The 17,690-nt window shown below is 44.9% G+C and overlaps 1 protein-coding gene across 1 annotated transcript in view; it reads right to left on the reverse strand.

Annotated features, from left to right (window-relative positions):
* The window catches only part of WDR49 (WD repeat domain 49), a 144,977-nt gene that overhangs the window by 26,261 nt on the left and 101,026 nt on the right, over positions 1-17,690 (reverse strand). The window contains exons 12-13 of the mRNA XM_068280948.1: positions 12,258-12,356; positions 2,236-2,394 (exon numbers count right to left, since the gene is read on the reverse strand). Coding sequence (XP_068137049.1) covers positions 2,236-2,394; positions 12,258-12,356 — 258 coding nt within the window. The remainder of the gene's footprint in view (positions 1-2,235; positions 2,395-12,257; positions 12,357-17,690) is intronic.

Here is a 17,690-nt window from a genome sequence, read left to right on the forward strand (position 1 = left end):
AACATTGGGTCACACATAGCTGCACTCTCATTCCAAGAAAGCAAGCTTTAACTCCCCCCCCCCCCCCCCCCCCCATGTTAACTGCTTTGGTGTTCTTTTTTTAAATGAATAATATTACACATCTAAAAGCTATGTAAAGCACAGCAGTTCACAGGAAGTAATTTATCGAGTGCAGCAGAGTGATGTGTGGAAAGAATTTTCTTCATGGTCAACTTCATTGATTCAAAAAATCGATCCAAGTAGCTTTTAATATGTGTATTCTCCATGATTGTAATTCAGGATTGTTTTAAGATTTCTTATCAAGGCACTGTACTTGCAGTGACATGATGGCACATCAGTCCAGCATTTCTTTTATCTACCAATTACACGCTTCTGAAATGAAGGCTGCTCACCCAGCTCAGTACAAATGAGATTATGCGCCGCGTGTGAGGTCACTGTACGCCGTGGCGCTCTCCATCCAATGTCACAGTGACTGTGGCTGCTCAAAAGGGATTCCTTATTATTTCAAGTCTGTAAAATTAAGACGTCTTGAAAGCATCTCCGACTTGCATCATTTTAATTAGTGCTGTTCTCTTCAAAGTGAACAGTATCAAAGCAAATTAAGTAGCATGAATCAGATTCATATATTTCTCCCAAGTAAATTAGCCACAAAAATGTTATTTGTTACGCTGCGCTGTTATACTTCTCGGGTATATAGGTCATTTATTTCATTAAATGGCTATTGATTGTAGATACGTTTTGCTATTGCTAGTACATGTATGGATAGTATATTTTAGTTGTTGCCCTACAGTTTATTATACCAAATAGATGGGTGAAGGTTTTTAATCTATGAATATCGCAGTACATAAGAATAAAGTGGAACTCTCACCAAATGTTTTGTCTTGGAAAGCATTAACGATCCACTTCAATTATTACAATCAGATCAGAGGAAAATCAGTGCTGCCAAGACAATGCCGATTGACGATGTGACCAATTTCCTTCGAGCAAATGTGCGGCGTGTGATATTGGGACAACTGATGAAAGCCACCCCTAATGTTAAATGTGACGCCCGGTGCAGTATACTTTACCTGTCCGTGTCCGCTGCTGGTTTTAGGTTCTAACTGCAATCCGCATACACGCGCCAGTCATGGTTGCTAGCATAACCACGTGGGGCGCATGTATGTACAATGAGCAGAGAGCTCAAAACCAGCGGCAGACACGGACAGGTAAAGTATACTGCACTGTGCACCAGGGGGAGGGGGCGGGCGGTGTGCAGATTTTATATTGGAGGCATTGAGCATGTCGGCCCTCCATCTTGCTGCCTGAAGCTGGCTCCGGGTCCTCTTCTCCGCGCTGTACCCCGCACCGCATCCCAGCGTACACTGTGTCACTCCGTGACCAGGAAGTTCAAATAGATAGCCCTCTATTTGAACTTCCTGGTCACTGGAGTGACACAGGAAGTTAATGTACGCTGGGATGGAAGCAAGAGAGAAGATGCGGAGAAGATGCCCGGGAGCCAGCGTCAGGTAATGTATAACTATCGGATCGGCCCCCTACCCGCGGGCGATCGACGGAAGTAACCCACACGGCGCGATCGACGGACCGATCCGATTTCGGGAGGAAATCGGATCGGTGGGTGCGTTTAGCGCAAACGATTGGCAGCAGATTCGATCACAGTGATCGAATCTGCTGTCGAATCGGCGGCAAATCAGGCCAGTGTATGGCCAGCTTTAGAGCCCATTTCCACTATGCCTTAATTAGGGCCGGATCAGCAGCGTTTCCCAACAGGCAATTCGGGTGGGGTAATGATGCCTATACCTATAATGGACTGCCGTCCGAATCATGCTGAGGTGTGATTCTGGATGGCATGCTGCTGATTCCTGCAGAATGCACCCAAATCCCTATAGCAGTGCATGGCACGGCTTAGCGATTCTGGCTGCGTTTTCGCATCATGACAGGAGCCACGGCCGAATCGGAAGCAGCCACGGCTCCTAGTGGAAACCCACCCTTAGACAAGCAAGCCCAGTTTAAAAACAAAACATGTTTATTGATAGTTGTCCTTTAGGAACGCAGTTTATTAAAACACAGGTCAAGTGACATCATGCCTCATGCTTCATGCATGCATTGCCAGCTGTGTCTTGTGAAGGGAGAGGCCAGTACGGGGTAGGAACAGAGCCTGGCTACCAGTGTACAAAACCGTAGTTGAATTTTTCAGCAAGAGGACTGTGTGAAAATATAATGTGCCGAAGCTCTCACCTGTTGCTGAGCTATGTTTTCTGGCCCCGAGGAAGAACAATCTTGTTACAGTGTTATTGCTGTCGGAGTCTGTGTTGCTGAAGCCGCTCAGCGAGCGTGTATATCTTCCAGAGGACAATGACGAGAGACTTCTTTTTCCAGCACTGTGTAGCTGAATGTCTGTGAAGAAAAAACAAAAAAACAAACATTTTTTTGAGAAGGTTCCAAGGTAAAAATAATAGTCTGACTGGATTTGTCCCACACAATGCAGAATGAAACCAGCCAGTCTTACTCATCATTACAGAGATTTTAGCAAAACTCAATTTCGTTTAATTATACCTTTTCAAAGCATTATTGTAGCTGTAATACAATCAGCTATTTATGCCTTTACCTGAATAAAAGCAAGTGCTTCATTATCTATAGAACATTATTTTATTGTTATCTGTAGGCCACTCCATAATGAATGATCAGACATTTCAAATGCGTACGCTGAAAAAGGACATCCAGAAACGTGGGTGCCAGGGGAAGCAGCAATGTTATCTATATTGTACTATTGGGTGCTGGCTAATGCCTATGGCAGAATATCAGTAACTTTATGGATATTGTACTATCCCACTTTTAACCTACCTCTCACACTTTCCACCCACTCTACCTGCGCCTAACACTACCCTCCCTTCCCTACTCCTAATACTAACTACTACTACTACTACTAACTACTTCTAACACTAACCCTAGCTGCCTAGCCTTACACTTTTGGTGCTGATGTTCGCTATATCACTTATCCCCCCCCCCCCACGACCTTCCAACCCCACGGACCTCGGATCCACCCAAACATTCCTCCAGGACCCTCCACCCCAATATTCCCACACCCCTCTAAGTACAGTATAGGTAGCCAGGTCTATAGGTGTCCCCAGTTTAGGTAGTAGTCAGGAGAGTAACTAGAAACCACTGGGCCCACTTGTGGCAACAGCAATTTAAACTAAATACTGTACAAACGTTTTAACTCATACATGAACATTATGGAAAATGCAAGTTGAAAATAAACTGTGAAGATAAACAATTTCATCCATCCTACTCCTAAAAAATATATTCATTTTTTTTAGAACCTCCCAGTTTTATTTTCTGTTTTAAAAAGCTAAAAAAAGTAGGTTTAATGCTATTGTCTCATATGATGATGATTCAGCTTTTCCTATAGTCTCACAGTTAGCAATCATGTGACCCCCAACAAGACAAATTCAGCAATCATGAGGCCCCCAACAAGACAAATTCCGCAATCATGAGGCCCCCAACAAATCATGAGGCCCCCCAACAAGACAAATTCAGCAATCGTGAGGCCCCTATCAAGACAAATTCAGCAATCATGAGGCCCCTAACATGACAAATTCAGCAATCATGAGGCCCCCAACAAATCATGAGGCCCCCCAACAAGACAAGTTCAGCAATCATGAGGCCCCTATCAAGACAAATTCAGCAATCATGAGGCCCCTAACATGACAAATTCAGCAATCATGAGGCCCCCAACAAATCATGAGGCCCCCAACAAGACAAATTAAGCAATCACGAGGCCCTCAACAAGACAAATTCAGCAGTCATGAGGCCCCCAACAAGACAAATTAAGCAATCACGAGGCCCTCAACAAGACAAATTCAGCAGTCATGAGGCACATAAATAGACAGCATTTCACATAAATAGGCAGAATGCCCCCTTAATATGGTAGACACCTCTCACCTGGCTTCTAAATTCTCCTGTACTGGCTGCTGTGCCTGGCAATACTGTTTTTGGCTGGATTGGGGATGATGTGTGGGCTGAAAGGCCTGGCAGCGATGCTGTGGCCGGGTGTGCTGGCGGTGATGCTGTGGCTGATGCTGTGGCTGGGTTGGCTGGCAGTGATGCTGTGGCCGGGCTGGCTGGCGGTGACGCTGGGCTGTGCTTGGCTGGTTGAAGTAAATGCTGGCCTGACTGGTGGTGATGCTGTGGCCTTTTAACAGTGATTCTGGGCTGGTTGGCTGGTGGTGATGCTGGGCTGGCTGGCCTGGATAGTTTAGGTAGTGACAGGTGCTCCCTAGTTAAGGTAGCGCCAGGAGTCCATCAGTTTAGTTAGTGACAGGAGCCCCCCAGTTCAGGCAGTGACAGGAGCCCCCAGTTCAGGCAGTGACAGGAGCCCCCCAGTTCAGGCAGTGACAGGAGCCCCCCAGTTCAGGAAGTGACAGGAGCTCCCAGTGTAAGTAGTGACAGATGCCCCCCAGTTCAGGTAGTGACAGGGACCCGCCAGTGTATGTAGTGACAGGAGCCCCCAGTTTAGGTAGTGAGTGACAGGGACCCCCAGGTTAGGTAGTGACAGGTGAACTCAGGTTAGGTAGTGAGTGGCAGGTGCCCCCCAAGTTAGGTAGTGACAGGGACCCCCAGTTAGGTAGTGACAGGCGGCCCCAGGTTAGGTAGTGAGTGACAGGGACCCCTCAGGTTAGGTAGTGAGTGACAGGGACCCCCAGTTAGGTAGTGAGTGACAGGCGCCCCCCCCAGGTTAGGTTGTGAGTGACAGGGACCCCCAGTTAGATAGTGAGTGACAGGCGCCCCCCAGGTTAGGTTGTGAGTGACAGGGACCCCCAGTTAGGTAGTGAGTGACTGGGACTCCCAGTTAGGTAGTGAGTGACAGGCGCCTCCCAGGTTAGGTTGTGAGTGACAGGGACCCCCAGTTAGGTAGTGAGTGACAGGGACCCCCACGTTAGGTAGTGAGTGACAGGGACCCCCAGTTAGGTAGTGATTGACAGGCGGCACCCCCGAAGTTAGGTTAGGCCCCCCTTCCCCTCCCCCCGGGCCCGCTCAGGGCCGTTTTTGGGGTGCTGGAGGGGTCATAGCATGAAGGGAGAGCTTAATGGCACGTCGGTGGGGAGGGAGGACGGGCCTCCCTCACCTCGGGCTCTCCCCTCTGCGCTCCCCTCCAGCATTGAATAGAGCGCATATGCAGGCGGCGGCAGATACATACCTTCCGTGCGCTCCACGGATGCTCCTCTCGCTAGCTTCTGGCGCGACTTCCTGTATAATCAGGAAGTCGCGTCAGACACTAGAGGAAGAACCGTCCGCTGGAGCGCACGGAAGGTATGTATCTGCCGCTGCCCGCCGCATCATTTCAATGCTGGAGGGAAGCGCAGAGGAAAGAGCCCGAGGCGAGGGAGGGGTCCCCCCTCATGCTGCGACCCCTCCAGGTCCTGGGGGGCATCCTGCTGTGGGCCCCCTGTGACAGTAGGGCTCCGGCTAGCCCCTTAGCAACGCTATGGTTGCTATTCGATTGCTACGCCCCTGGGAACTCCACTCCAGAGAGCTAGAGGAGAATTAGGTGGTACCATGTTGCCCAGTTATTCTATATTGTACAGCCCATACAGTTCTGGGGAAACCAGTATGCCCTACCCAGCTAGATAAGAATAGTAGCATTCAGGGGCAAAACTAGAGGGGATCAGCCCCTGTGATAGCAGGGGTTCCAATGCTGAGGAGGGAGGCCAACTTCTAAACTTCCCTTCTTCTGATACAGGGGACAATACTTCAGATCAGGGTTTTTTTTTTGCCTACATCTGTTATGGGTGTGAAGATCATAATGGCCACACTTGTTTTAGGACCCTTGTGAGATGGGCCCCAATGCGGTGAAGGGCACCAAGGGGAGGAAAGGGAAGGGGTGAGAACATTGAGGGGCCCCATCAAAGCTTTGCTGGGGGACTCCATGAATTGTAGTTGCACCACTAGTAGCATTAGCCCTTTAAGGCACAGTTCCCCAACCCTGTCCTCAAGGCTCACCAACAGTACATGTTTTGCAGAAAACCACAAACATTCACAGGTGGGGTAATTAGTGTCTCAGCAGAGCTGATTAACTACCTCTCTGGATTTCCACAAAACATGCACCGTTGGTGGGCCTGGAGGACAGGGTTGGGGAACACTGCTTTAAGGTATCACCTAGACCGTTAACCCTTTAACTGATAGCACACGGTTCATATATTGATCTGGTATACAGATATTTTTATTATTTGCTTGCCTTTACTGGCAGGAGCAGGAGGTGTACTGATAAAATGCAGCATACCTAGGGAAACAAAACATCATCATTACCATTGATGAACAGACTTGTCTCCAGCCTTTTAAATCTGCCTAGCAGGAGAATATATGGCAGGTTTCTTTGGGTTATGAGGGGGGTTATGAGGGTATGGCCTGATACAATTCAGGCAGCCATAAGGTCCATGCAGATTCTCCAGACGTGTTTAGATGCAGCTCAATTATGGGTGACTATTCAACTAAAGGAGCTACATATTGACCAGTCTACAAACAGTGCTAGCATGTACAGATTGACTGATATTGTTACAGAGCGATGCATTTCAATTTTTGTTTACCAGTAAACATTACTGGTGGCAAATACTGTATTTTTCGGACTATAAGACGCTCCTGACCATAAGACGCACCTAGGTTTAGAGGACAAAAACCAGGGGAAAAAATATATACAAAACTTGGTGCATCCATGGTGAATGGGGATCTTGCGGATTATGCCCCTTTTGTACCTCATGCCCCCTTGTACCTTGTGTGTCTCCCTGTGTCCTCTTCTGTCCCCCATGTCCCCCAAACTACCAGTATATTAAATATAGCTTGTTTTTTGGAAGGTTTATATACACTGCATAGATTAAACATGTAATAGAAAGCTTAAATCAGTTCAAAGCAAAGTAGAGCAACAGATAGAAACTGAAGATGTGGTTTAATGAAATGTTATAGATTGTACACCTTTTCCTTGAATTTCCTAGTAATCAGTATTCCTTCTCTATGAGTTTCCGAATGGTTACATCAAGGCAATATGGTTAAAATCAATGGTAATAGAAGAGATGCGTATGAGGTAGAACTACATGGCGATCGCTCACTGCTTTGTACATATGCAATTACCCACAATCCCTTGGAACAGCAACATGATATATTTCCATATGTACAGTGTGTCGGAAGTAATTGTACAAGACTGACGCAGGCAACATCTAAATTATAGTTAACCTCTAATAAAATGTACCGTGGTGAAGTCATTGACTTGTACATACACAGTTTCTTTTCTTAATGTAATGATTGGCTGGTGGTGTAATGAAAGCATCTACAGCTCTCATTCTTAAGCAAAATACGAGTATCACATCCATTATAATCCTTGCCTCTGAGACCTTTAATTACAGTAAGTTATGTCTAGAAACATACACATTGCATACGAAAGAACGATGGAAGTATTTTTTTTTCCGAGGCATCATTATAATTAAGGTTGAAGGACTGTTATTTTAATTATAAAGTACTTGATTAAGTTTTTATTCAATTAAATTGGTAAAGTAAGAAGTAGGTTGCATGCCAGGAAACCGTCAGCTGCTTGGCAGAAACAAAAACACCATTATACGCTCTTGACTGAGGTGGTGAGGCTTGCAGCTAGGCAATATACTTCTTATGTACAGTATATTACAGTACATGCCTACTAAGTTAAATGGACATATTAACGCAGGCACTGCATGTGCTGGCAATAAATAGGGCTAACTAGGTGGGGCATTATGGACAATGCAGAGCATAGGCTTCAAAAAAGATACACCAAGATACAGCAGTGAATGTTTTCATGAGTGTGATATTTATCTGATTAGCTAATATCAAAAATATGCTGTTTGCCCAGCAGGACGATCAACAGTCACTTCTTGAAGCACCGACATCCAGAGTTGCTGCCTCTAGGACCTTAATAACATGCTAGATGGTTGTCAGCCATGGTGGCTGGCTGGGGCTACCTCTACATGCCAAAAATCTAACTTGTGTACGGGCAAGAGATCTGGACTGGCAGATTGTTTTGGCTGAGGACAAGCCAAGTCTATTGTTCCCCTTCTGAATCTGCCCGCTCCATCGTGTGCCACACCATCAGCACTTCCTCCCTTTCCAACAGAACACACTGCTACCATCTAACTGTCGCCCTAGGTATCGAGTCCCGATTCCTGCAGGCCACAGTAATTATGCATGTCTACGCACCGCACCTTAACCCTCTCTGAAAGTTTGGTCAGTGCCCCACCTCACTGCACTCCGATCAGTATAATAATAAAACAATGCAAGTGAGGTGCTGAGCCTCGATAAACTCTCCATGCTCCCTTGGTGACTCCCAGTGAGATCAATCATTGCTAGAAGCAGTATTTCAAATCTCTATGTGATTGTAAGGCCCATTGAATCCACTGTCAAAAGATCAGTCCCAATCTCCACTGCAGTCTTCACCCTATGTGGTGCATCCCCGCTCCGCCTTGAGAGATAGACCATTTGGTGCAAATTGCATAACATGTCACACACGCTTATGTACATGCATGTGCATACACGCAATCATGCACACAACTGCAAACATGTACAAAGAGGTGCCTTTCACGCGTGCACACATAGTGCTAACAACAATGCCTTATGGCACCAGCGTTTATGCTGTGCAGGCGTACACTGCCTGGCCCCCACGCCCAGGCACTCCGCAGGATGCATCAAGATGCCTGCCAACATCTGTGTGTACCAGCCGTCTCACCTGGACAGGTTACTGACTGTGACAGTATATAACCAAGGTGCAGGGATAAGGGAAATGAGCACTGACAAACATAGCAGAAGGTCAGTCCAGGAAGCAGTGAAGAGAAGTACCCAAGCAGAATTAATATCAAAGTAACAGCAGGTAATCCACCCAGCAGCTATCTCTAGCAAACTAATAATATATATAATATATAATAATATCATGGGCAACTCTCAGTCCTGAGAGCCAGGTATTTATACCAAAGCCAACCAATGAGGATAAGCCACCTTCAGAGCACCCAATACAAATCACTTCCACCTAAAGTGATTGGCTCCAGCCACAAAGCAATCACTTCCTGGTTGAAGCAATGGCCCAGAGAGCATATGCCGAGCGTGTACTACACTCCCTGGAAAGGTTCACAAACTCCAGCAGGGACGACAGAGAAGCCAACCCCGTTCTGCAAGGAGTTAGGCACTGAAGTGCCGGACCACAGGATGGAGAAAGAGGTCAGATTGTGACAGTGATTTGTAGTTTCTATCAAAAATGTAATTTAATAGATTTTCATTAGAGTGTATGTGTATGCTAAATTTGGTGTCTACTGTATTGACAGAATTGAATAGTTTATGGCCACCTAGTCCATCTGTATAATTCTACTTGTAGCTAGCAGCTGTTTTAAGCATTGTAAGATTTCCCTGTAGTAACCAGTACTGTTAACTAGTCTCATCAATGGGAAAATGTTTCTCTAATGAGCAACCATTCTCCAGTAGATTATGTTGTTGTGTAATGAATCTTGCTGATATGCCCAGGTGGCATATATGTATTTATCATCAGATTCTTCTGTAATCACCAGGCTTGTATTACAATTATCAGACAACTAATGGCCATATTTTTTGTACAAAGCCTAGATAATCAATACAACAGACACAGTGCTGCAGTAGATGGAGAGATACTGGACTTAAATCCTCTACGCAGCTCAGAGTGGTAATACCGTGTGTGAGTTATATTCAGGGACTGCTGCAGATCTCTCTGTGGTATGTCCCAACCCCCCCCCCCCCCTTGTTTCTAGGTTCTAAAAGCTTGTGAAAAAATTGCATGGCTTTTAGACCCTAACTCTGGAAATAATCAGGGTGGTTAAAGCGGACATAAACCCCCCAGTGGTGCCTAACTTTAAACCCTAGTGGTGCCTAACCTTAAACCCCCCACTCTGATAGTGCCTAGCCGTAACCCCCTGTTTTGTTTGTGTAAAATAAATTAGTACATGTGGTTTTATGTAACATAAAATAAAAATTAAGAGGAAAAAAGTGTATTTTATATATATATAACAGTAATTTGTAACATAGGTGAGAATTGCGGAGGTTGCTTATTGTGGTGCAAAAAAATTGAAATGTTAACGATTTATTTCTGAGAAGGCATAGGGAATACTTTTAGAAACCATTATACAGTTTTAGAAATGATTATTTATTATTGTAATCGATAACGTTGTTATGGAAAAGAAAACATAACAAGCGATACAGTTGTTTCATTTTTACATGGAGCCTTGTTATACAGTTAGTGTCAATAGAGAAAAGATTTGTATTGATGTGAATGGGGCGCCCTTTTTAATAGGCCCCAATATTACATTTACGGTGAAAATGGCTAAGCGTAGGGATCTGAGCAACTGACAAGGGCCAAATTGAGACACCTACAGAAGGGTAGTCTTGAGAAGGCCATGCTAGGGGAACCTACACAATATTCAGCTGATTAATAGAGATGTCACAAACCCACAGATTTTGGTTTGCGAACCGCGAAGGCGAACTTGTGAAAACGTTTGTGAACCGGCGAACATCGCGAACCGCAATAGACTTCAATGGGCAGGCGAACTTTCAAAATTAAAAACACTAATTCTGGCCACACAAGTGATGGAAAACATGTTTCAAGGGGTCTAACACCTGGAGGGGGGGCATGGCAGAGTGGGATACATGCCAAAAGTCCCAGGGAAAATTACGGATTTGGTGCACAGCAGGATTATAATCTCTAAGGGCCAGAAATCACATTGCATTCCTAAATTGGAGGCCTAAAGTGCTTGAAAACATCTTGCGTGTGTATACATGGATCAGGGAGTGTAATTAGTGTACTGCTTCACACTGACAAACCAAACTCAGTGTGTATTGCACCGCAAACAGCTGTTTGTGTAGTGATGGCCGTGCTGGACTGGTGCGCACCATGGCAAGAGTGCAGGCGATGGCGGTTTTCAAGCCCATATGGTTGGCTGAGGTAGCTCAATGACAGAACAACAGTGAATGAGTGGCCAGCTGATCGAATTTGGTCTGTCCACAATGAAGCAACGACCTTATTATCTTCTTGGGTCAGGTGTGCTCCCCAACACACTCATATAGTCGGTCATTGCTTCATTGTGATACGCAAGCTCCTTCACGGCGGCAAGGTAAGGATCACGAAGGGGAATTGATACATGTACATGCCTTTTGTTTTGTTGTTGCAGCCGCAGTGCAGCCAGAAAAATTATTATAGCAGCTGCTGCTAGCAGCGGCCTTAAAAATTCAGGAATCCACCTGGAGTCCTGGACCCTGTTGGTGGTGGCGGAGAAGGCAGTCAAGCGGCCTGCAGGCAGAGATGCTGTGTGATGACCAACTTAGTCTTGGGGCAGGCAGTCACATGGCGTACAGGCAGGGATGCTGTGTTTGGGGACTGACTTAGTCTTCGGGCAGGCCTGACCGTGCTTTGCAGACCAGGCATCCGTGGTCAGATGGACCCTTGACCCAACGCTGTGTGCCAGAGATGACACCACTTGCCTTTCAACATCACAGTACAGTTTGGGTATTTTTTGAGAAATAATTGTGTCCTGGTATCTTCCACTGCGGTGTGTGGCTTTGCTTTTGTGTGCTGCTTTTCCTCAGGTGGTCATCCCATTGCAGTTTCTGCTTTTTCATCATGTGCCTTCGTATGGTAGTTGTCCCTACGCAGGTCTTGGTCTTTCCACGGCTCAATTTTCGGTGGCAGAGAGTACAGATGGCATTGCTCTTATCTGAGGCAGACACACAAAAAAATGTCCACACCGCTGAGCCCTGGGATGATGTCACTTTCGTGATGGCTGCCGACGGAGTGTTAAGTGGGGTGCCAGAATCAGAGCAGGAGGAGGATATGTCACGCTTCCTTGCGTAAGCTGAGGTGTTCTGTGTTAAATAGTCAACTACGTCCTGACAATCTTGGGAGTTGATGGCACGTGCCATCCCGCATAACCCGCATAAAGTTCGCGGTTCGATGCGGACGCGAACCCGTGTTGTTTGCCTGAATAAGTTTGCGTGTGAATTGTTCGGGATATCGCTACTAATTAATGTATCTTAGTGCTTATCAGATTACTGCTGTGTTTTGCGGCAGTTACTGTTGGTGTAGTCACATGAAAGGCATTTAACATTTTAAGTCTTTCTTTGGGCAAGTTTATTGTCTTAGATTTGATATTGGTGGAGAAAATCTATTGAAGCAGAGGAAAAAAACCTGACTGTTAATCTGCTTTAAATACGCCTAAGGTACTATTTAGTACCTGATTTTTTTCGTAGTGCTTTGGTGGTATTGGGATGAAATTTTCTTGATGCGTTTTCTGTGTTGTTGTTCCAGACAACCAATTCTCCATCATAACTTCCTGTATGGGGACAAAAGCAGAGTTATATTTATGCAAGAAAAAGATGTTAAGACCCACACTTTTCATTATCTCAGATGTTTTTGTATCGATATTCTCATTGTTTTCTGCTCCATTTTACTGCTGCCCCATCTTTATCCCGACACCCTATCATCACCAATTTCCAGAGAAGGCTTTGTTGCATTGTGAGTAGAGTTGGCTACATTTTCCTAAGTTTGGTTTGATTAGCATTTAGGGTCTGAGCCCACTGATGCAGTTGTGTCTGCTTTTCAGTTACACTTCAATGTAACAGATGCTGAAAAGCGGACAGAAGCGGACACAACTGCGTTAGTAGGCTCAGGCCCTAATCATTTTAATCCCAAAACTCATTGACTATTTGAGTCAAAGTATGTTTTGACCAATTTGTAATAAAGCTCTTGAGCAGCCATTTTTGTCACCTTATATAAATTAAATGCAGAGCCACAAAACATGTAATTGTTACAATCTTTGAGTCAAGTCACGGGCAGCTTTGGAAACATGCACAGGCCACAAGTGACAAATGAAAGATGACGTATGATTTTTTGCCGCAATTTTTATCAGGTTTTGTGAAAGCTATCACAGACCAACTGATCGATGCCGATTAGTAGGAAGTAGATTTTTCGGCTATTGCAATTTTACTGCAATTTGTATGCGATTTGTCTGCGCTTGTAATTTTACTGCCATTTTAGATGAAATGTACCAAGTACATTCCAGTCCTTTGAGGGAAAATCAGGAAGGGCAGAAGTGAGGTCACACTGTGGGAAGGACACTCACCCAGGATGAATATAAAGAAAAGAAACATGGACACAGGAAAAGGTGTTACAGGTACAGTGCACTTAGTGCGAAGATACCAAATAAATCTTTGTTTATTTTCATTATATATATAGAGTACCAACCACTGTTAAAGTGAACCTGAGCTCTTGCACTGGAAAAAAAAGAAAACAGGGAAAAATGCACAGTTTGTATTTAGAGAGTTTAGCCTGTCTAATTCCCCCTCATCTGTGACTAATCACAACTGTAATTTGATCTCTCAGTTGGGTCAGCTCAGGAATCTCGGCAGTTATCGGCAAAGCATCTAATTTGTAAACACAGAATATTAACCCTATGTCTGTTTCCATTAAAGCAGGAGGTAGACATACTAAAGATCTATTGCAGGATGTGTATCAGCTGTAACAAATAATTTTTTTTCTTTAAAGGTTATTCGAATCTTTTAGAGCAGAGAGGAAGTTATGAGTTCAGGTCCACTTACAGAATAAATATAGGGCTGGGTTAAAGGGCAGTGGTCAAGATGTAGTTAAGATTAGGGTTAAGCATGTAGGCAGCGTTTTAAATATGGCAGAGGATTAGGCCTCGTTCACATGACACGCATTGCTGTTCATATTTCAGCAACGCGTGTAGGAGGCAGAGACACGCACAAACATTACAAGTGCATAGACTGCACAGTCTGATGTTCACACTGCATGCGTTCTGTACCAGTGCGGTACGCGAACAAATGCTACATGCATTTTTTTAGCAAAACGTGCGGCTGATCCATTCACTACATGTGAATGGGATCAGCCATGCAACACATGCAAACTCAGATGGCGTGCGATCGCATGCGTTACGTTCCGATCGCACGGACATCTGCGTGTGATAATGTAAAGGAGGCCTATGGTTGTGGTTAGGCTGAGATAGAATGGGAGAGTGGGACAGGGAAACCAAAGGTCACATTAAGAAGGATCAGGGCCAGATTTACCATAAGGCACATGATGATGAAAAGGCAGAGGCAGCTCACTCCCCTCCCGAGGTACTTCCCTCCCACCTTCCCTATGCAGAGTCCTGATGAGAGTGTAAATGAGAGGTTACTCACCCTGCTCTCAACATTCCACTGACGAGATCTCCCTTCAGTCAGGGGCACCTCTAGCTACCTAATACTTGGGGGCACATCTAGCTAATTAATAGTGATGATAGCTCTGGCTACCTAATATAAAGGGGCACCTGTAGCTACCTGTGACGGGCAAAGGAAATGAGGGAGAAGTGACAGCTGCGCCAGCCAGCATACTTGCTGTGCGGTTCGGGAGGTATATGTAGGTTCATGAGGGGGGGGGGGGGGGGAAGTGTAGTGTGCCAGGACATTTGTGCCTATAGGCTCCTGTGATGTAAATCTGGGCATGGAAAGGATTCTGAGTTTGTGCTAGATTGGGTGATATACAGCCATTAAGTGATATACCAGCCATGAATCCATATGTACACCTGCCATGAGCCTACCCTTTTAGATAACAGATGCTAACCCCACATATCACATTCAACTTTGACAGAGAGAGTCTTGTAGTTATAGTTTTATTCTGTAATTTATAGCATTCAGTTCATAGTCAGCACCTCTCCCTTCTGAAAAGTTCATTAAAGAGACACTGAAGCGGAAAAAAAATGATGATATAATAAATTGGTTGTGTAGTGCGGATAATTACTAGAACATTAGTAGCAACAAAAATATGCTCATAGTTTTATTTCAGTCATACAGCTTTTTTTTAATAACATTGCATCATTCTCTAATATTTGCAGTTTACACACTACTCAGCATTCTAAATGTTTTTTTACAGAACAGGCAGTGAACTTTTGACCTGTCCTGAACTGTTCTCTGCAAAAGAAAAAACAATACAGTTATCAGCCTTCAGAACACAGAGCTCTCTGCGACTTTGAAAGTCGTGGAGCTCAATGGTAATTTGCATAGATAACAACTGGAGTTTCTTATCTCTTCCTGTACTGGAAACAACATTAGGCTTATGTCTCTGCTCCTAATGCTTTATTTCTTAGCTATACTACACATACAAATCATTATATCATTTTTTTTTTTTTGCTTCAGTGTTTCTATAAAGGGATACTGTAGAGGGGTCGGGGGAAAATGAGTTGAACTTACCCGGGGTTTCTAATGGTCCCCCACAGACATCCTGTGCCCGCGCAGCCACTCACCGATGCTCTGGCCCCGCCTCCAGTTCACTTCTGGAATTTCTGACTTTAAAGTCAGAAAACCACTGCGCTTGCGTTGCCGTGTCCTCGATCCCGCTGATGTCACCAGGAGCGTACTGCGCAGGCACAGACCATACTGGGCTTCTGCTATACACTCCTGGTGACATCGGCGGGAGCGAGGACACGGCAACGCAGGCGCAGTGGTTTTCTGACTTTAAAGTCAGAAATTCCAGAAGTGAACTGGAGGCGGGGCCGGAGCATCGGTGAGTGGCTGCGCCAACACAGGATGTCTGCGGAGGACCATTAGAAGCCCCGGGTAAGTTCAGCTCATTTTCCCCCGACCCCCCTACAGTATCCCTTTAAGTGTGCAGTGAACCATGAAAATCATCGAGATTTATAAATCACCAAGCATATCATGTTAGTTTATGGCAGCCAGGACACTTGTAACATCACTAGAAAACAGTACAGGTGCCACATTCCTGGCTGAGATGTGGGCCAGTCACCACTACCTTGAAATTCAGAACTTACATTCACTGCAAGTAAAATATAGTAGAATCTGCAATTCTGCATTACTGATCAGGGCCCATTTTAATCACATATACGTTAATAGTAACCTTTCAGTACCTATTTTACTAGATGAACAGTGGTGATCGCATAACAAATAAAGATGGCTCAAACTTCAGATTTTGAGTTCGCGAACTGCAAACTTCCGCAAAAGAGTTTGCGCAAACCAGGCGAACCGCCATAGACTTCTATGGGCAGGCGAATTTTTAAACATACAGGGACTATTTCTGGCCACAAAAGTGATGGAAAAGTTGTTTCAAGGGGTCTAACACCTTGAGGGGGGCATGGTGGAGTGGGATACATGCCAAAAGTCCCTCAGAAAATTATGTATTTGATGCAATTCCTAAAGGGCAGAAATCACATTGCATTGCTAAATTGGAGGCTTAAAGTGCTTTACAACAGAGAAAGTAAGTAAAACAGAGAGAAAAAGAGTATAGTAGTACTACAAAGCCCAGCAACTGACTGTGGCCTGTATGCAGTGTAAGTGTAACCCACACAGATATCAATAACAGATACAGTTGCAAGCTAAGCACAGCTTAAGATAGACAATGTCCTGGCTTGCTTGCAATAGTTAGAAGAGTATAATAGAACTACAAAGCCCAGCAATGACTGTGAGACACTGGTCACACTGCATACAGGCCGTATGCAGTGTGACCAGTGTCTCACACACACAAAAAAAAAGAACAATATGAGTCCTCAGAAGGGCTTTTGATTTGGGGTGCTTTCAGCAATAAACAGGAGCTCCTAGCTAACTGTCCCTGTCTCTGCAGCAAAATCTCTCCCTTCCACTCACTACCGCAGCAGCACCAGACTGAGAACATGGCCGGCACTGCAGCGTTTTTATACGGGGGGGGGGGGGGTGTCCGCACTGTCCGGGGGTGAGTGCAGCCTAAATGGCTGCCATGTGTCTGCTGACTGTGATGTAGGGGGTCAAAGTTTAGTCCAATGACAAGGTATAGGGGGGGCGGATCGAACTGCCCTATCTGTTCGCTACCCACCGCAAACGCGAACAGCTGATGTTCGCCGTGAACTGTTCGCTGGCGAACCTTTCGGGCCATCTCTAATAACAAATGCTGTCCTCTAAAGGTGACCTAGAATCGTCAGGCTGCAATTTCCAGCCTGGTCTGGCACATCATGTCCTCTCCCATAAGGCAGATAGAACAGTGTCATCATGTTTTTAGCTTAGTATCATCAACACTGCCAGATGGGAGAAGATTGAAGGAAAAAGCAGAAGTCACATAACCATTGCTAATAGCATTAATTACAGGTGCTGTGCACATTTTGGTATGAATTGCTGTACTTGTTTTCCAGAGGTATTCTACCATATACATCCTTATGAGTACATTCTTGGTAAATAGGCTAAGTTACATACAGTATATGTGGTGTGATGACAGGTGTACTTTAAGTATTACTTTAAGTATTCTCACAACACTTTTAACCTTTTATCTCGGCATTTAATACCTTTTTGGCACAAGTGATGAACGTTATTAAAAGACAACTGAACTTAGATTGTACTTGCACAACCCCCCCCCCCCCCCTTCATTTAATAAAAGGACAACAGATGTGACATGTGACTTGATAAGACATCTGTATGTATAGTGCCAAGCACACAAATAACTAGGCTGTGTTCCTTTTTTTTTCATTCTCTACCTAAAAGAGTTAAACATCAGGTATGCAAAAGTTTCTGTCCGGGTCGGGAGCAGGTCGGACTGGGTCAGACGAAAATCACAACCTCACTGATAAGTAATTATAGCTATAAACACTTTCCAGTCAGTAAATAGCTTCTGAATGCAGAAAAGAGATAAAAGG

Source organism: Hyperolius riggenbachi, chromosome 4 (assembly GCF_040937935.1).
Source record: "Hyperolius riggenbachi isolate aHypRig1 chromosome 4, aHypRig1.pri, whole genome shotgun sequence".
Classification (NCBI taxonomy): Eukaryota; Metazoa; Chordata; class Amphibia; order Anura; family Hyperoliidae; genus Hyperolius; species Hyperolius riggenbachi.